This window comes from Poecilia latipinna, unplaced genomic scaffold, assembly GCF_001443285.1.
Source record: "Poecilia latipinna isolate Pla-1442-1.1 unplaced genomic scaffold, P_latipinna-1.0 Scaffold94, whole genome shotgun sequence".
In the NCBI taxonomy this organism is placed as follows: Eukaryota; Metazoa; Chordata; class Actinopteri; order Cyprinodontiformes; family Poeciliidae; genus Poecilia; species Poecilia latipinna.
The window spans coordinates 502,509-523,012 of record NW_015112710.1 but is presented as its reverse complement, the minus strand read 5'-3'; the positions used below and the strand labels follow the sequence as shown (position 1 = coordinate 523,012).

The window sequence follows — 20,504 nt, the reverse complement described above, 5'->3', positions numbered from 1 at the left end:
CTCATTGCACATTTTTGGAGAATTTTACAGCCATAAAATCAGAAAAATACCAGGCGCCCCAGTTACAATTATGGTCTTAAGAGGGTTAAAGGTCTATGTGTCATACTCCAAATTACTGTGTGCATGTTATTTTCTCCTGACTGCTGCGCCTTGTGCAGACAAGGGTCATTTCTTGATTTGATTACCTGTGCATGGTTAGCTGTTGACTGCATGAATTTTCCTCACACCGATTCCTCCTGCCGGATCTAAGTTTTGGCCTGAGGTGCTGTCACAAAAAGAGGCACAAAAAAAAGTGAGGAGGGGAAAAGGTGCCTCAGTTAGTCGAGCATGGATTTTTGCAGATCACATGAACTACAAGCTCTTTTTTTTCTGATCTTAACCGGCACACAGACATGAGATAAAATGAGCGAGGTGTGCTTAATATTTTCCTGCAGTGTTTTGTTTCTTGCCAGTCCTGCTTCTAATCCTGCTGCAGCTGTGTGTGATTTTCCATCAAATAGCCATCAACATAAATGGGGTTCTCAGCACAACAACCTTTAAATACAGTATAAGAATCAGCCATCTGGAGCACACAAGTGTTTTTGTCTGTTGATTAGCAGAAATAAAAGAAATAAAACAAACTTCAAATGTTACTTCAGTTACTTCAGGTCATGATCATTTTATTTACTTGGACACTTCATCGTTATGGGATATTTAAAAGATAATGAACGTTGTTCAATTCCCAGTAAAGGCTTAAAAGCGTAGGTGGCATATGTCCAATCTCACTGGAGCCCAGCTTTGAAGTTCCTGAACATTTCAGTACCACATTTGGAAACTGAGTTTGTTTTTGTCTCTGCACACTTTCCATACTTACACCTTTCAAACCGGAAAGTGTGAATAAATAAACGTCCTACGACAGAAAATTTTGACGGATTGGTGAATGGAACCAGTGAATGAGTTATGTAGCTTGATAAAACTTGTATAGACAAGTGAGCCTACATGCAGCTTTGTTGCTTTTAAGAGTGTTGTGTAAACAGTAGACACTACTTTGGAAATTTATCAAGTCATACAAATACTTGCACAAAATGCAAATAGTCAAGATCAGTTGCCAGAATGATCAGTAGACAGACAGACAGATTTATTACAGACTCAAAGTCCAAATTACATTAAAAAAAGAGACAAAATCAGAATCAACAGATCAGTGTTTTTGGTTTGGTATAAATTATACTGTCTGAGGCAGACTGGCGACCTGTCCGGGGTGACCCCGCCTCTCGCCCGAAACGTTCGGCACCAGCAACCCTCCCAACCCCACTAACGGACAAGGGTGTATAGAAAATGGATGGATAAATTATACTTTTACGTTGGCAAATATTTATCAGTAGCTATTCTAGAAGTTTGAAAGCAACAGACCAATTGGTCATGAGATGCATTCTGCTGACTCTGTGTAATTGAGTCATTAATTTAAAGGGGAGTGTTCCAAATAATAGCAGTGTGGACTTTTATCACTGAGGTCATTCATTCTGAGAATGAGAAGCAGTGTTAAACTGTCGACCTTAAGTTAGGGACCAAGGCAGCAAATGTTCTACATGCTGCTTATGGTGCATCAGAGTAAAACAGTTTTAAAGATCTGTTTTTAGAGTAAACAGCTGATTAGAGGGGACAAATTATGAAGAACTGAAAAACATGTTGGCTAAATTGATTTCAGATGTCTTACAAAAGAGACCAAAAACATAAGGAAAAGGGTGGGGGGGTGGGAAGGAGAGAAAAACTATGGTCAATCATGGAAGAATGGTTATAATGAATATACAATATTCAGCTTACCTGTGAGGGCTGTAACAAGGATCTGAAGCCAAACTATTGTCATAAAGTTGGTAAGTAAGTTAGTGAAAGTTTATGTGACTTGTTCTCACAGACCGACGTCACAAACTATTGAACAAAAAGGGCAACTCGACAAAATCCACTACAATGTACATTACAGAAAGCAAAGCATAATGATTTCATTTTATAAAATCTCAAGTGTAACTCAAAACCTCTTGGAAGCTGCTTTTTAATGGTATCCACAGAGTCCAAACTCTGTCGGGCGATAGGTAAAGATGTAGAGATGGAATGAGATGAAGAAGTTGCAGTTAGCCAAACACGACTTTGACAGACCTTAAGAGACATTGAGCAACATTTTGTAAACTAACTGATAACAGTTTGTTCTGTTTGGGTCTGTGGGCCTCAGGCAGCTTGTCAGACAAACCCCAAAAACTAAAACAAGCTCAGTGGTCCAGTGCTAGAAAAGCTGGAAATATATGAAGCAAGCAGACGTTTTTTAATACTTGTTCTTTCTTTGTGCAGACTGATCACACATTGAAACATTTGGTAACACTTTATTTGAAGGGGGGTGAATAAGACTGTCATGACACTGTCATAAACACCTGTCATGAACATGACCAAGAAATCATTACTGATGTCAATTTGTTATAAAAGTATTACTGATTGCACTATAAAAATTAGATATCTTTATGTTATTAACGGTAAAGTTTAAACAGTAATGATTTCTTGGTTAATGTCAAGATGTCATAAAGACATTTTGAATAATGTCAAAATTGTATTAAAAGTGTCAATTTACCGAATGACGCTTTATGACAACAGTCATAAATATTCATGAAGACTTATTTATGCTCATGACAGGTGTTATGACATGTTTATGAAAGTGTCACGACAGTCTTATTCACCCCCTTCAAATAAAGTGTTAGCAAACATTTTTATTGATATTTTGATTTGTAATGGAATGCTTCATGTGAAAATGTAAATTTTTAAAAGTATTTGGCACATCCACTGTTTTTAAGCACAAAAGTATCACTTAGAACAGAACTGTATATCTGTTTTTGTCAGATTATGCAAAAATTAGGAGGTACTTCATATACGAAACGTGGGAAAGCATAAAATCCCTTCTATCTTCAGGACAGTTCTCTCAACACCAACAGCACAGATCTAATGATAAGTTATGGCCACTGCAGTCTAATCAAATACATGTTTCATAGAAGCAAGGGGGGAAAAAAAACAGTTAGAAGATGTCCAAGAAGATTTATAAAGTAAGGGCTGAGAATTTAATGTCCAAAGTAAAAGCAGAAGACACAGTCGGTGAAATAATTTATTACCTTGGGATGTTGCTACTTAAAATATAAAAAGTAAAAATGAGAAGGAGCAGAGATGCAATAAAACTAACTTCATGCATGAATGATTTCTTATTATCGCTGTTAGGTGAACAAAAATGATTTAATTCTTCTTTCATTTTGTGTTCTTGTTTCTACGGGCTTTCACAAGCTAAAACTTCTTGATTTGTAGCCGTTACATAAAGGCATTTGAGAAACAACAGTTCACTGCGAGGAAATCATCTCCGTGCAGTTTTACCAAAATTATGCTAAATAGTGAAACCGTGGCACATTAATGTCTGATTGTGTGCATACCTGCTGGCATTTGCATGCGTGAACAGCAGTGTAACCTTCACTGGTCCTCCTTCCTGTGGCTGGACTTTCATTAATCACAGGGTAGGTAAAAAGAAAGTAGATAAAGTAATTGAATCTTGAAGCCATAAGGCCTTGTGTTGTAGATTAGCCATGATATGTTGACCTTCGCTGCGGGACAGCTTTTTATACAAGTTAAGCTTTTCTACATGGGAAGCCAACTAGGTTGTAACACTCTTACATTCAAGCACAATAAATGTCTGGATAAAATGTGATTTTCTCAGATGTTTGCTCTAATATCTGCTCTTTGTTGTGAGGTATGTCCCTTCAATGTTCAGATTAGGGCAGAATTTTGAAATGAAAAAAGAAGGACATGTGGTTTTTAAAATATTACAAACTAAGAAGTGCAGCTTGCATTTGTATTCAGGCCAAATGAATTAATGTTTCGTAGGACCACATTTCGCTGCAACTCCAGCTGCAGAGGTTTTGGAAGATGTTTCTTCCAGCTTCAAACATGTAAGGGAATGGGAATTATGTCCATTCTTCTTTGCACAATACCTCAAGCTCAGAAAGGTTGGATGATGAGGGTCTGAAAAACTCCTTTTGAAAAATCTTCCCACACTCAATTGAAAAAAGGTCAGAATTTTGAATGGGACGTTTTTACAAGTGAACATGTTTTATTCTCAGGGGGGGAAAAATTGCAACATTAAAAATATTAATTAAATAATTAGTTAAGATTGACTCACATTTTCCTGACACTTTCCTTTCTTTACCACGTCCCCATTTGTCTCCGGAAGTTACGACATTTCAGCCACAACAGACACAAGAGCCGCTTAATGGAGCACAAGGCTAATCGTTGTCATGCTGACAGATTTTCCTAACTGAGTAAAATGGATCTCTGCAGCTCTTCTAGAGAAACAATGAACCTTCCTAGCTGTTTTCTTTGATTTATGGTTTCTTTGCCTGGCTCTAGTGTGTGGTTTGACAGTCGTGTCTTGGTATGTTTTGACTTGTGCCGTTGTCGTTCTGTTTGAACAGATTGAACAGAGCTCTATGAGATGTTAAAAGCCTGGAATATTGGTATCTAATCTAACACTGCTTTGGCTTTGAACCTCTCTGCATCTGCATCCCTCCTGATGTGTTCCTGGGTCTCCATGTTGCTGTTTGTTCACCAATATCCTCTAAACACTTCTGTGGTCCTCACAGAAAATCTGTAATGTTTACTTTGTTAGAAAACTTTGGAAGGTGGCTGGAATGGATTTTATTTGAGTTTTAGAGTAAAGATCAAAATTATAATGAATGAAATCAATTTAACACATTTTTTTCTTCCAGTTATGCACTACTGTGTGCCTTTTTACAAGGTTATCATTCAAACGTTTAAATGTAAATTTAGCTCAGGCTTTTATTTTTAATAAATATTAGCTTATCACAGTAACAGTGCCGCTCCCCTCAAGTATGTTATTTATCTGACTGCTTGGTGCAGATCAGCATATAAAACATTTGAAAACTATTGAGTGCAACAACTGAGGTAGGAAAGGTGGCGGGGGGTAAGATATGTTTGTGCAGGGGGAAAAAAAAAACACGTCAAAATGATTAACCTGAACGGCCTGAGTGTTCAACCCTGTGGCAGAGAGATAACGGAGTCAGGAGTTGGTTGGATGCAAGACTTGCTCCAGGTATGGTTCCAGGTTGAGGATGTGCGTCAGTGACAACATTTCATGAAGCGTGGACAGAATTTCGGTTCATGGCCAGTGGTGTGGAAAGTGGTTTCAAAAAATTAACCTTTTTTTCTTTGATTGAAGATGCTTAGCATGTACTGAACGGCTTTTATATCATGAAGACCAGTTTTATTTGCACCTCTATTATTTACACCTCTGGTGTGTAGGAAGACAGTAGACAAAAAAAAAATAAAATTGTGAAATTGATGCTTATAAAAGTAGTAGTACTTTTAGACCTTAATTTAGATTTTTAATATTACAACCAGATGTTTATTAGCATCATATGTGAAGAAGGTTGTGCTTATTTGTAAACTAGAAGGAAATGTACTCATATTGTTTTCATATAATTTACAAAGCAGTTGTGCCAGAGTTTTATTTAATCTTCGTTGATCTGATACACCTAATTAAAATGTCAATTCAATATATTTTATTGAATTTTGCATGTAGTTTTTAAGTAACTCTGGAAAAGCTGCACAAATCCACATTTCAGGAAGGAGAATGTATATACATAAAAACCTTTTGTAGTGCACTTTAAATCGTGCCTTCTTTGAGTAATAAGAAAATCACTGTTAAGAAATACCCATTAAAAGTCTTCTTTGCACTTGCAGCCAACCTGGCAAAAATTTCATATAATTTTTCCCAGTTCACCCAGTCAACTTGGGAGAGAACATCACTACAAATTTCCATGCGACGTCGTCGCAGTGAGCAGAATTTGCAAGAAGGTTCATCCAGAAGCAGCTGACCCAAACACAACTAAAATGGATCAAACCTGACAGCGTGTACATGTCTCGAGAACATTAATGCATTTTACACCTTCTCTGATTTTTCCTTTTTGTGGGTAAATATTCATTCATAAAGGTCAGGGAGCATTTGCGCTTTGGCTGGTGCATTTGCACTCACATTAAGTTCTTTTCATGTGTGAATGCTATCTGATTGATCCAAAATGCGTAAAGTGAATGAGGGCAAACATCTTGATTCACTAGAAGCTTTTTACTGGTTTTGGAGCCCTTTGCTGACTGTAAACTGTGTGTGAGTGAAGGTTTTTCGACCACATTTTAAATATACATGTATGGCTAAGAGGTTCAGTTGAAATGGATCGTAGGTGGAAATCCAAGCAGTCACTGTTAGGTGCTTCTATCTTATTGTCCAGAACATTGCACAACATAAACCAAGTTAAAAGATTAAATAGGTTATTCATTACGGAGAGAACTTATCAGAAATCAATATTATGTACAATGGACATTGTGTTCTCCAGAATTATGAAAACAGAACATCAAGAATAAACTCAAACATCAAAAATCAAGTTAATAAAGCATGCTATTGCAGTGACTACACAAGTTTATTATATTAGCAGATTTAAAAATATGTTGTACTCCCGTGTGAACATGAAATAATTAAGTGTGCGTGTGCGTGTGTTGCCTTTGCTGTGGTCTTGTTTTCTATAGTGCTAGCATGCTGAGATGAAGGGTGTAAAACTGACAGTGTCCTACTCCATCAAGAGGGAGCATATTTACTTTTCCGTCATGCCGCCATCTTCTTTAATTTCTTTCTGCTCTCAAAGATTCTCTGGCCATCTGGGGATGAAACTATAAAGTGCTTTAAAAAATATATGAGCATCCTAAGTGGGGCGGCTCTGGGAAGAGTAGTCATCTTGCAATCAGAAAGTTTATGACTCGGTTCCAGAGGTTTTAGGTTTTTGGTGACTCCAGAGGTTTAGGTACCACCTCTGTACCTACATGTGGTAAAACATGGAGTCTCTGAATTTTGATGTTCATTCCGGAGAGAGTTTTTTTTTTTTTTTTTTTTGAAAAATCCTGACATAAACAGGGGTAGTCTGGCTCAGTCCAAAATAAAGTGACACATTTTGAACTATCTCATGTGGCAGAAGGTAATGTTGGGGAAGCTTTTCTTCCTATGTTATTTGTAACAGAGGGCAATTTGCAGTATGATGGATGTTGGTTTATGGTGCCACTCTGTTCATAGTGGAAAACAACTATTTGGTTTAAATAACAGGCCAGGTTAGAATATTAGGAAAAAAAAGTGAGAAAAGGTTTTAGAGAAGATATACACTTATGTTATCATTTTATTAATGTTATTTTATTTTTTCAGCACTTTCTCATTTGTTGTTGAGTTATGAAGCAGCTTCATTATCCAGTACTCCTCCTCCAAACACTGATACTTATTTCCCATGTACAAGGGCAAACCCCACACAACTAAAACATGGCTCTACACTCAAACAGGGAAGATGAGTCATCGCTGGTGTCTTTAATTGGGACCATTTAAGCACATTATGTGTGTCTCGTGTTCTCCCTACTTTTTGTTTCTACAAAATTTCCCGCTGTTCCTCATTACTTTCTCGTCTGCAAGGATGAATGAATTAAGACATTTATAAGCTTGAACTACTTTCAATCTTTTCTTAAGTGCATCCACCTTTTTACACATTTAGCATATAAAAAAATCTTAATACATGGTGTGCAGTAGAATAAGTTACATATTTCTGTCACAATTCTCAACAGCAAAAATTAAAGAAATTATATTTGCTGTTTTTTTTTGTTTCTTTTCTTATGAGAAATGGAAAGTAAGAGATTAAGAAATACAGTTTCTCACGAGTCTCAGCAGTTTTAGGTTTGGAATAAACAAAATTCACACTTTTGCTCATTTTAGAGACTCAAAAGATCCAGAAAATGTTTCTGTACAGAGTTGAGCATTAAAAAAAATAATTATTTGTTTCCTGGACATCATATTCTGGAAGAATATATACATCACATACAGTTGGAACCAGGTATTTAAACTTTATTAAAACCACCACCGTTTATCTCATTGTCGGACAATGAACCTGTCCAAAGCTTTTTTCTTTTATATTGTTTAGGGTTACTAAACTGATTTCTTTTTGCTAAATAAATAGAGCACAGTGTATTTTGCTTTCTTCAGATTTGGAAATTTGCAAACATCTCTTTAGTATTTGAAAGAACTACTATTTTGAAAGACAGATTTACACCCAAATTTTAATTTCCTGGCTAATGTCTTGAGTTACTGCATCAAAGAACTTTTTTTTTTATTATTATTATTGAGTAATCTTTATGATATAATTCACATTAAATCAATACAAATGTTAAGCATTTGAGTCTCTGTCAAAACATTTTTCCACTGTTAAACAATAATTTTTATCTCAATCCAAGACTACAGATCATTAAATACAAAGTACCGCACCTTCAATGAATGGCGTATTTTATAACTTTTTTCATATATAAGGAGCATAGAAGAGACGATACAGTTACGGTTGCCACTCGTCCCGTATTTGAACCTATATCCTACAAATACGTGTAATAACAAAAAAGTGGTCCCCAAGTACTTTATATAGTAGCCTGCCCCAGTCATTGTTTCACTCACGGTGTTGGTGTTGCTGTTGCTGTTGCGATATTGCGCCCAACTGCTTTCTGGGTAACACAGATTAACTGTCTCTGTCCCTCTTCCGTTGTGGCTCAATATTGGTCCATATATAAGGTGCACAGGATTATAAGGCGCACTGTCGGCTTTTGAGGAAATTGAAGGTTTTTAGGTGCGCCTTATAGTGCGGAAAATACGGTAACTGCATGTGTGTTCATTTTTCACAATTGACTCACTTTTGGTTATATACAGCACATTTCTTACAGAACTAAAGCTCTTCCCAAGTCTATTATTTCATGAATTTATTTAGACAATTTTAGTCTCAGCTTTCTGGGCTGAGTGGAAAAGAAAAGGGGACAGCTGGAGCATCTCTGGTCAGTCATTGGCCAAGAGGCAGTTTACTTTCTGGACAGATCCAGTCCATCACAGAGAGTGAGTGACTATTCATGGAAACACTTTCACTTAAGGGGAATTCAGAGCTAGAAAATCTCCTCATGGAAACTAGCCAGAGTACCTGCAGAAAACCCGTGGATCCATGTGGAGAGCGTGGCAACTCCACACAGAAAGCCTCCAGCCAAGGCCTAAAAAACCAGGACTTCTTGACCTCAATATCGTGAGACGACAGCGCTAACCCCTGCTCTGCCATGCTGCTCAGAAATTATGAACACAACCAAAACACTTCATATAAGTCTATTTCCAACAAACAAAAACATAAAAGCTACAACAATGTCTACAAACTGCATCCAGGATTATTTTTACACAATCACTTTGACACAAAACAAGGTACTGTTAGACAAAAAAAGATATATGTAGTTTTTTAGGTTACTTCATCAGACATTCAAATGGCGAAAACATCTTGACTCACGCCAATATCTCTGTTTTGTCAGATTTCTTTGGTAAAAATCCTCATCGGCATCACAGCGTACAGTCTGTTAGGCTGTTAATACATTTGGGAAATAATATTTCTGAAAGCTAAATTTGTTGTTGGCAGTCGTGGACTGCTGTGTTTAGGCAATCTGTATTCATTGCCACCATGGGAGATGCTAATCATCCACAGCAGCACTTGGCCATAAATTCTCAACACTTTACAAAGAAGCCTTATATGTCTGGGGATTGCTTTTGAGAGTGAGACATAAAGAAAGATGAGACCTTCTGTTAGCAGATGCAGAACAATAACACCTTGAACAATAATGAGTCGAAACGACAAAAAGCCCTCGGTAGCTTCGTACCATAACTAGATTAGTTGTTTAACAATTTCTTTCTCCGCTGTAATTACGCACCTTAGCTGTTCTAGAGGAAATAGGGACTAATATAAGTCTAGATGGTGAGATAATGAGGCACGGCTATCTGAAATGTTTTATCTGCCTTTAGGCCATTCATTTGCTGCTTATCTTCTGTTTGAAAATACATTGGGATTTAGTTTCTCAGGCCAACAAAACAAATAAAAGACCCCAAAGTAAACTCAATTTTTTTTATCTTGTCAAGCCTCAAAAAAAAACAACAAACAAAAAAAAAACACATATCTCAACCCTCTTAATAATCACCTAAATACGAAATCTTTTTGAAATAAACAAATTGGCAGCTCTTTCCTATAAACCAATGTGACCAAATATTCAGATCACAAGAACTTTACAATAGATGTCCATCCCTTTACAACAAACAATTGTTGCTATGGGGCCAAATGGTTCAGCAGTGCACTCCTTTGTGTCTGCTGCTGATTGATGATTGGCTTGAATATTTTTGTGTCGCAACCAATTACTTAGAAGGAGGATCCTAGTGCAGAACACCGTATATGTCACTGCACACAAAAACATCCTTATCCGGGAAGTAACACTTCATTATTGCATATTTAATAGTCGGTAAATGTGGGAGAGTTACTGTCAAAAGCAAATAATTAATTCAGTGTCAAATGGTTTTTCTCACAAAGAAAATTAGAACCTTGGGAGGGGCCAAGGTAGAATATTAAACCAAATCTTTTCTACAAAGCAAATCTGACATCTGGCATCAGTTTCTCACTGTTGTGAGTGAAATCCAACCAGATAAAGTAAAGCTTTATGGGCAGGGAAGATCAGCGTATGATCTTCTCCTTTTATACCACAATAATATCTAACAGAAACCTGCATCTGCCCATGTAAGGCAAAACTTTAACTTGAAGAAAATTTAGTTTCACAATCAATGACCCTTTCAGTTAAATCAGTCGTTTACAAGCGAACCAGCATAAAAAGTCTCACTGGACTCTTTGTGCTTTCCAAATCTGAGAACTTACTGTAATTGGTTTGTTTTTCTCTGAATCAATCAAACTTGCTTTTGACTGTAATACCCACTGGACTCTAGAGTGTCTTTGAAAATATTGCTAAGCACAAACAGTTTTGAGCAGGCTAGACTTTGACCAAGATTTAATTTGTAACCAGTTTGTTTTTTTGTGTGAATTAAGGCTTTCCTGAGGATGTTAAGTTATGAAGCGGATGAGATTTGGAAAACACTTTCATGCTTTTTTTAGAGCAGAACAATGCTTGAGCAATGAGCAGCTGGCACGCAGCGAATCAGGTTCAGTCAAGTTTGAGAAGTGCGGCAATATGGCTCACAAAAACAATCATTCGCTTTTCTGTGTTTTTCTGATATCATTTAATGAAAATGTCTAATGTTCTACAAAGATAATTAAATTATGAAGCTTGTGGTTATTAATTAAAAGGTGGCTTCTACTGAAAGTATTGCAAAAGCTTTAAATTGAGTGTTTTTCAGTATTTGTATGACTGTAAATTTGCTCATCTCTGCGCGTGTGTGTGTATGTGTGTGTGTGTGTGTGTGTGTGTGTGTGTGTGTGTGTTTGCGTGCACACAGGCAGAGTTTCCTTTTCCCAATTAACCATGACACAGCTGTGCTTTCTCCTCCTCATCTGCTCCTCGGTGGGTTTCAGTTGAACAAAAATCCACTTTAGCTACTACAACATCGCCTCCAAAGCTCCAAAGTCATCAATATCAATATCAATGTTTGATCTCGCGCAGCTGCAACCTCGCATGCAAACACGTATGCAGGAAAGAACAGGACAAGCAGACATCCAAAGGAAATGGGAAATCGTTTTTTTTGGAAAACGCAAGTCACCACTTTGCCGCTCTTTCGCATTCTGCCCCGTTGATGTACGGCTGTGTGATGTGGCATGGCACAGTGACGCGGTATCTCTTTGAAGTAGGCAAGACCCCTAAAATATTCTCCTTATGTAACTGTCCCTGTTGCAAGGCCACACAAGGCTGCGCGAGGCGCTGCACATTCGTGGGTGCAATCCCGAAAAGGAGTGCTTGCATGCCCCAGTGTGTGCATACAGTAGGCATGGATTTGTGCGCTGGTGCTTCCTCTCTTCTGTGAATTATGCAGACGAGGACGAGAGTGCATAAGGGGAAGATGAGGCAGTGACATGGCTTTTGAATTAGAAGAGACAAACCAGCAGCATAAAACACAAGCACCATGCGAAGCAGAAAGGGGTAGGAGTGGATGGATGTGGAGGGGAAAATTTGATCAGAAAATGGAAGGAGCAAGATGTTGGGGATATGGCTTAAAGAAGTGAACCCACTGAGTCCCTTGAAGGGAGTGACAGAAATAAACCTAATTGTTTGCATGCGTTTTGGGACTTTCACTGGGGTAATGACAATTCAACTACAGACTGGAGGTTAAGGTTAGGAACAGCTTTCGGCAAAACCCTTCATATCAAAATTACGCATGTTTTTAATGCACTAAGTTTTAATTTAACTCATGAACTGATTATTTTCTGTGCCCTTGAAAACATTATTTTCAGCTATGTAAAGCTTTGACGTGTACGGATTCAAGCCAGTTTTGATTTCTCTTTGAAAGGTATTATTTGAGCTGTTCTAACGAAACATTTCTAGCCTTCTGTCCTTGAGCAGAAGATATTATATCTTACATTCAGGTTAAATAGAGATCGGAAAAGTTATGATTCGCTTTATACAGTATATGCATGTTTGGGGGGGTATTTGCTCCAAAACACCTGATGAGTTTTAATTTTGTAGTTTAGGTAGACAGATAATAAGAGGAAAGCGAAAGGGATTAAATAATGAGTGAGATCACACAGCTCAGGGAGTTCTCACACACACACACACACTGTGAAGATTAAATGACACAGCATAGAAAGATCCTACTGTTGCCTGGACCTGTCAGCTTTCAACACACCTTTATGACACCGCACCGCCTCATTAAGTAGGTAAGCATGTAAACCACGTTACAGCTCGTATTCTGGTTATGTGCTGGAAATTACAAAAATAAAACAAGGTTTATAGAATGCTTTTAGCTGGGAGACATTGAGGGGAGTCGTGTTATTTCAGTGGATGGCCCTTCACTGTCTCAGGGTGGAATGTGTTCAGACTGTTAAACTAATACAGAAAAAAAAAATGGTTCCAAAGGGGATCCGAGTTCCCTCAGTTCACGGCTGTGTTTAGTGCTACCGCAACATGATCCGACTGCTCTTGGACATTAGTGTCTGTGAGTATTTTCTATTAAAAATATTGCTAATACAACAAAAATGTGTATTATTGTTGTTGCACATGTGTCTCCTTATGGATGAATATGACAAAGTGTTTCTGAAAAACTTTCTACTGTAATGACAAAGTGTTTTGATAGAATAAATGAGTGTTTGTTTTTTTTAATCGTGTTGATCATAAATTATTAGGTTTTTCTGAAAACTGGTTCAATCTGGCAGAAGAAGTGACGTCTTTCTATTTTCATCTTCGTATTCCCCCCGTGTGTGTTTCTGTCTGTTCTTCCTTTCCTAAAATTTACTCCTCGCCTCTCGCCTCTCCTGTGCAGGGATCGGCCAGGGCGTACCAGTGGTGGCTCTTATCGTGGAGGGAGGCCCTAATGTGATCTCCATTGTGCTGGAGTACCTCAGGGACACTCCTCCGGTCCCTGTGGTGGTGTGTGATGGCAGCGGGAGAGCCTCAGACATCTTGGCCTTTGGACACAAATACTCAGAGGAGGGAGGGTATGCACTCACATCTGCACACGTTACAGTAATATAGTTAGAAATTCACCCACCACAGCTACAACAGCTTCCTATATTTAGTTTGTTTAACATCTCACGTTGGACTCGAGCGTCCCAGTCAACCTTGGTTTTATTTAGCAATAATTAGATTTAATATTCTTGTTTTCCTCGCGCTGTCGATCTGACTTTGTTCTTTCACGTTTTCCCTCTTCTCCCGCTCCTTCCTCTCTTTACAGCATAATTAATGAGTCTCTTAGAGACCAGCTGCTGGTGACCATCCAGAAGACCTTCACATACAGCCGCACACAGGCCCAACATCTGTTCATCATCCTCATGGAGTGCATGAAGAAGAAGGAACTGGTTAGTCATTTTCCTTTCCACTTGGGCTCTTTATATTTGACTACATGCAAAACCCAGCTCATTACAGACACAATTACAGCACCTCTGCTCATACATATTCATGCCTGCAGATGCAGTAAAAACCAGTTAAACGGGCTGTGCTTAGATGGAATAATAAAACACAAAGTCTGACACACGTCAGGCCGTCGCACACATCATTAACCTGCAAACGGCATTGTCCCTTAACACTGTGGTGTTTGCTGGATAAATGTGGCAACGCGCCGCACAAATGAAGCTTCCTTATCGTAAAACTTGGATTACAACAGATATTATTTTGTCCTTTAAGTATGTTAAGCAGATGCAGATGTATTCAGATGACATTTGCTGCCCTGTACCTTGTATCCCTTTGGCAGTGTTTACCTCAAAACACAGGTCATGTTACACGCCGAGTGTGGTCATGTCGGTCATCTACTTAGGATATGTATTATACCAGGTGCGGGTTGGTGTCTGGCATGTTTTAGATTGTACTGCGGTCAATTTTGTTTTAATTCAGAGAGAAAAAGAAAAAGAAACCTCATCACCTTTAAATGAATACTTCTAAAAATCTTGTACTTAGAAGCTTTAAGTGTGCAAAACAAATCAACATTTATTTTGTTAATTCATAAGATATTTGATGTGATTTCCTTTTGTTGCGTTTCATTATGTTGATCACAAGAAATCGTAAGAAGAAGCATGTTTGGCCTTCCCGTGATGTGGATGAAGTTCTTCATTTCTTCCTCTGCTCACGTGAGCAACCTCCCACCAAAAAAAAAAAAAAAAAAAAGAAAGAGCAGAATCAACGTTATCTCCTGTAAAGCACCTGAAACATGATTGTGTTTTGTCTTGGCGTGCTACTGCTGAACCAGCACACTGCGGTACTGTATATTTTTCTAACACACCCACATGCACCATTGTTCTTGCACAGATAATAGCGTGATGTTTTTTTTATGGTGTATAAAATGCCTGCAGCATTTACTGTGTCTTCACTCTGCAGCAATATTAGCGTATTTGCTGCTTTTTTTTTTGTTTGTTTGTTTGTTTGGTTTTTGCTTTCGCACAAGCTTGATTTAAGCCAAGTGTTTAGAAATAGAGGAAATATCTGCCAGCTTGGGGACTTCCCAACTGATTTAGTCATTTACCTGTTAATAAACTGCAAATACACATACCTCAGCATTTTCTTAAAATCTAACTCTTTGCAAAATTGCAAAGCAGGAGTCCTGCAGAGCCACTAAAACCACAAGACAAGCATTTAAAGAGGCATTAGAGTAATAGCCTTCACTGTTATTCATTTTAAGTCATCGCTTCTCTTTTGTGCTTCTGCTTTTATAATAGCACTATCCTACAAGGTCAGAAACAAAGCATATGAAATAGGCACACATGCATTTTCACAGACAGTCTTTTCTGTGTTGCCCTGAATTGGTCATAGCTGTGCAGCATGTAAATGGACTGATTTCACCCTCTGCGGGATTCCAACAAGTGACTGATGCTCACACTGACAGAGCCTCTGAACGACAAGAGCAGCGGAACAGCAGAGCGTGAATCATTCGCCAGTCGCAGCTGTGAAGTTCAGATGATCCGATACTGTCTGTGTGTGAACTAACAAGAGTGTTACCACTGTCACATTGAAAATGAACACTAAAAGTCAGATATCGACAAAAATAGCTACCATCCAAACTGATATTGAAAAAGAAAATGGACTTGTGTGTGTGTGTGTGTTTTATTGGCGTGCGAGAAGTCAGCAGACGGTATTGCAAAGAGTTGGGTACTTTATCTTTGAAAACCACTTATCTGAGGTTGAGTCACGGAGACAAAGGGTCAAGCTGGTAACCCTAGACATCCCTCTCTCCAGCAACAGCCTCCAGTTCGGTTGGAGGATCCCAAGGTGCTCCGAGGGAAGACGGGGTGTATTGTCCCCTCCAGCGAATTTGCTTCAAATTGCTCTTTGTAGCTCCAGATATTCATTATTACCTGCGCAACCAATAAGGTTTTCATTTGGCAGACTTCCAGTAGTAAATACATATATTTTTGCATTGTTTAAGAAGTGACATGGGAAAATAACTACACATTCTCTCAGGGATGAGAAAAACCTCCACAGGAAATGTAATTGTGAAGCACTTGTATTTTTTTTTCTGCTATTTTGCTGATTATTAAGGAAAAAATATGTTTCTGCATAGGCACATTTCATTTCCATCCTCATTGCAAAAGGTAGCATAAACAGGCCTGCAAGACTGGGCTCCCTTTAGCATTACCAGTCAACTGCTGCTGCCAAAAATGTAGGAAGCCAATTTTTTTTTTGTCCAATTATTGGACTATTGACGCCTCTCTTCACCCGCTCCCCTGCCTTATGAGTGGTGGGGGGTGGAGAGCACAAGATGGCCATGTTGGCATCTCAGAGTGCGCTATAAATAATTTAACATAGAATCATCCTTATATGTTTAATTTGGATTAAATATTGAATAGAACTCTCCAGCCCACGGTGTTCCTCAACCTTCCTGACAAGAGAAACTAGGAAGGAGTTCGAGGAACATTAAGGAAAGTAGGAGTGACTTAAATGGACTGCGAGCTGGAGGAAGAAGGAAAAGTGAAAAAAAAAAAAAAAGAGCTACAGCGCAGAGATAAAGACACAAACAGAGATGCAAGGACAGAACAAAACCATTATCGGCAGGGGAGCATCCCTCTGTTTACTGTGCAGTAGAAAAAAAATCTCGACCGCTTAGCATTTTCCCCATAACAAATAGACAAGTAGTTTTTAATGTTTTACACTTATGTTCTCAACATGAATGCAGTGCCAGAGATTTGTGGGAGTTGACCTTCTTCAAGTATTGTCCACGAAAGGATTTGGAGAGCTCAGTGTACTGGAAAAGTGTTTTTGCTCGTGTGGCGTTGGCCATTAGTTGTCTGTGAATGTGTGGCAAGATCAGTACGCTCTTTGGCTATCAAATGAAGATAAATGTTTTATAACGAGCTCGAACCGCTCAAGTGTGATGTTCAGTCTGTGTGGCATGTTTAAACTTTGTACATTACCAACGCTGAAGATGCAGAAATTTTCCCAACAAAGCTGCACCATAACGAGAAGGACTGCACCGTTTTTTTCCAGTCCAGAGTCAAAGCTTCATCCTTCTTTTATCTCTTCTGCTTCAAACAAACCTCCTCTTCTCTCCTTCTCACTTCATCGTCCACATTTTATTGATAATTTACCGTATCTTTATCTCTCCACGTTTGTTTTTAACTGAAATTATAGCGTGGACATAAAAAGCATGCGAGTTCAACACAGAAGCAACCTTTTCTTGTCCACCACATTTGTAAATATGCTCGTTTTGCAATAAGTGCTATACCCAACACCCGTGTCTCGGACGAAACGGACAACAGCGGATAGAAAACCTGTCTGTTTACATTTTGCTCGCCTTCATTGGCGAGTCTCTGGAGGACTGTCGAGATTAAAGCAGCTCAATTGCAATGTCACAGAGGATATGCTGCACATCCCCTGTGATAACAGGTAAACCGTACCCGAAGGGTCACCTTCAGGGTGTAATTGGATAAACTGAACAGTGACAACGAAGACAGAAAAAAGCCAAAGGACTGGACGGTCCAATAGTAAGGTTGCGTGGGAGGAGCTGTGAGATGAGTGTCTGCAACAGATGGTCGGAGGAATAAAAGGGAATAGAGGTGTCTGTGTAGAGGCATATATGGGAGCTGAAAATAGACCCAAATGTGAACATCTTCTGTAATTATTGTTCTTCTGCTGCACAATATTCCATCCTAGTCCTGAAGGCAACCAATAATACCCTGCCAGTGTGTGTGTTTTAGGAAACGTGTGTAGGGAAACTCCCTGATATGCTATCATAAAAACAACAGGGAACGACGGGCAAATAGCCGGAACAGAAATCTTTATTAATGAAAACTTATTGAAGAACAAAAATCCCCTTAAACATTAAGTGTAAGCTAGCAACCATGTCCCTCTGAAACTGTCTTTTGTTTTTTGTTTTTTTTGTTCCCTTGATCTCAAAAGAATATTACAAAGATATATATGCACATGGTTTAACCTTTAAAAGTCGCTATGTGTCAAGACAGATAAAACAGACGCAAAGTGGCATTCTAATGAGGATTTTATGCTCATCCTTGTTGACCTCACGACGTCAAACACCAAAAACAAGGATGCCGCCTCTGTCGGGTGTGGGAGGTGTTCTGTTATTTCAGCCTGTTGTGCAAATCCTAGGTTTTAAAATATAAAATTTATATAATTTTTATTTTTTAACTCTGAAAGAAAGTCTGGTGACAAAACCACAGTACAGACGGCCGGCCGATAAAGAGTGGGTGGACTCTGTCACTTTGCTTGATCCTGCACATCCCTATTTTTCTAATTTTTTGCATTCAGTTAAAGTGATGAAGTAGAAGGGTTTGGTCACCGAGGCTATTTATTTTGCAGTGGTGACTCTACATAAGTACACCTGAATATCCCCTAAAAGCACCATTCACTGCAAAATGTTAACCGTACACCTCAAAGAAACACCTAAGAGTAACACCTATGACTGGGGGGTCTGTCCTGTATGTTTTAGTTCTCTCCCTGGAGGTAGTAACGACCTCCTCAGCATTTCAGTGTTTTTGCTAGCGAGTCATCATTTGACTGGGAAGACTTATGCTTACACATATCCACTGTAATCGGACTAATCTCTATTGAACTTCAAGCAAAGAGATGCTGTATTGTGTGTGTAGACACACACACACACACACACACACACACACACACACATGCTTATGAAAACTCCCTCATATTCTACCACCTGGGTTTTATGGTGCCAAAGTGTCACTATTCCGTCAGAAAACAAAGCGACGTCCCATCAGCATACACACGGCGTACAAATGATGAATGAGACGACTGCTGCTCCGTGTGCACAGACTTAACCCACAACACTGCAGCATCTCCCAAAGGGAAGCAACCATCGCAGACGCAGAGCCTGCAGATTCCTGAAGCTCCACAAAATGAAGCTATTCAGGAAAGGGGGCGGGGCTGGCGGGCTGCAGGCATGGAGGTGGGAGGAGATGGATGGATGTAGGGATTAGAGGAATAGCTCATTAGGTATTCAGAACACACACTTTCTTCCATGCAAAGATCCCCCAAGGTGCCTTTCACACATTCATACATTGGATCATGTGCCCACACATGCATGCATGCGTACGTGCCCCTGCATCCGTGTTGCAGCTCAGCACTGTAACAAACAAATGTGACTTCAAAAGCCCTGAGAAACTGGGGTATTCCTCAGCTTCCCCTCTCAGGTGACTTCACGGCATCAGTGGATCATCCAGCTAAATGTAGCTGTGGAGTACATGATGAGGAAATTATTATTATTATTTGTTTTTACAGAAATACACACGCACACACACACACACCAAATAAGAAACAATGGTTTCTGGTGCCGGATAGAAGCAGGAGTTCCCATTCACTTGATCCCCCATTTTTTTCCACGCTTTTCTTTCAGCTTCTCAGATCCCTTCGTCTCAAATCCCCTCATGCCCTCCTCTCATTGAATCGACTGGGTTTCAGCTTTGTGATGTTTTTTCCGTGGAGACTGGCGACAGTACAAGAGTCCGGTGTTTTGTGCAGTACACCCAATCAATTCTCCTCTCCTGTCTTCTTTCCTCTTCTCTTCATCAGAAGCAGTGTTTTTAGTGAAAGAGTCTAATACAGCAAAGGAAGGCACTCCACTGGCTTCCTTATTGTGATTGGATTTTCTTTGTGCTGTAAGCCTTCATGCACTTGCCGAAGCAACAATAGTTCAAGAGGAAAGACACTTATTGGCACTTCTGAAAACAGACACTTACTCGTGTTTATTCCTGACTGTCTTTCTCATTTTCTCTCAGATAACGGTTTTCCGGATGGGCTCTGAGGGTCACCAGGACATTGACCTTGCCATCCTCACTGCATTGCTCAAAGGTAGGTCAGGTCATGTAAGTGTGTGTGCTGGAGCTTGAGTGGCTTCAATTACGTTATGTCCCCCAATCACTGTAGATATTTAGAGCTTTTTGAGCAATAAAGATTGTCTTTTCTTCTTCTTCAGAAGCGTTCTCATTGAACTCCAGATTTATGAAAAGGCATTTGCTCAAAAGCCTTTTATTCCCAAGGTGAAGCTTTATTTGGAAAGAAAGCTGCTGGCCTTCTCAGCATGTAGATAAAGTCAACAATTCATTTGATATAAAAGCTTAAACACCCCTGATAAAATGCCAAGATTTTGAGATGTCAAAATGAAACCAACATGAATAGTCTGTGAACCCTTTTATACCTGCGACCTGTTAAATTGAACTGCAAAACAAGCAAATTTGTTGTTGGAAGAGATATCAAGACATTTAAAAATGCATCTTTTTAGTGCAAGTAGTGGGATTTGTGTTGATGATGATGTCATGCAACCCAAGGTGGTGTGACTACATGCCGTTTACTTTTGCGGAATAGGATATACAAAAACTGTACATTTAAAGTACAAAACAAACACTTTCTGACATACTTTCAGGATATGACCTCCTGTAACTGTGACCTGTTTCATGCTAAGATAAAAAAAAAAAGTGTAAAAAAAAAACAGTTTAGAAAAGAAGAACTGTAATTGAAAA

At 38.9% G+C, this 20,504-nt stretch overlaps 1 protein-coding gene across 9 annotated transcripts in view; it reads left to right on the top strand.

Moving 5' to 3' along the window:
* The window catches only part of LOC106941846 (transient receptor potential cation channel subfamily M member 3), an 89,920-nt gene that overhangs the window by 16,221 nt on the left and 53,195 nt on the right, over positions 1–20,504 (top strand). For all 9 annotated transcript variants that reach the window (XM_015025027.1, XM_015024998.1, XM_015025012.1 and 6 more), the window contains exons 6-8: positions 13,352–13,526; positions 13,763–13,886; positions 19,764–19,836. In XM_015025027.1, coding sequence (XP_014880513.1) covers positions 13,352–13,526; positions 13,763–13,886; positions 19,764–19,836 — 372 coding nt within the window. The remainder of the gene's footprint in view (positions 1–13,351; positions 13,527–13,762; positions 13,887–19,763; positions 19,837–20,504) is intronic.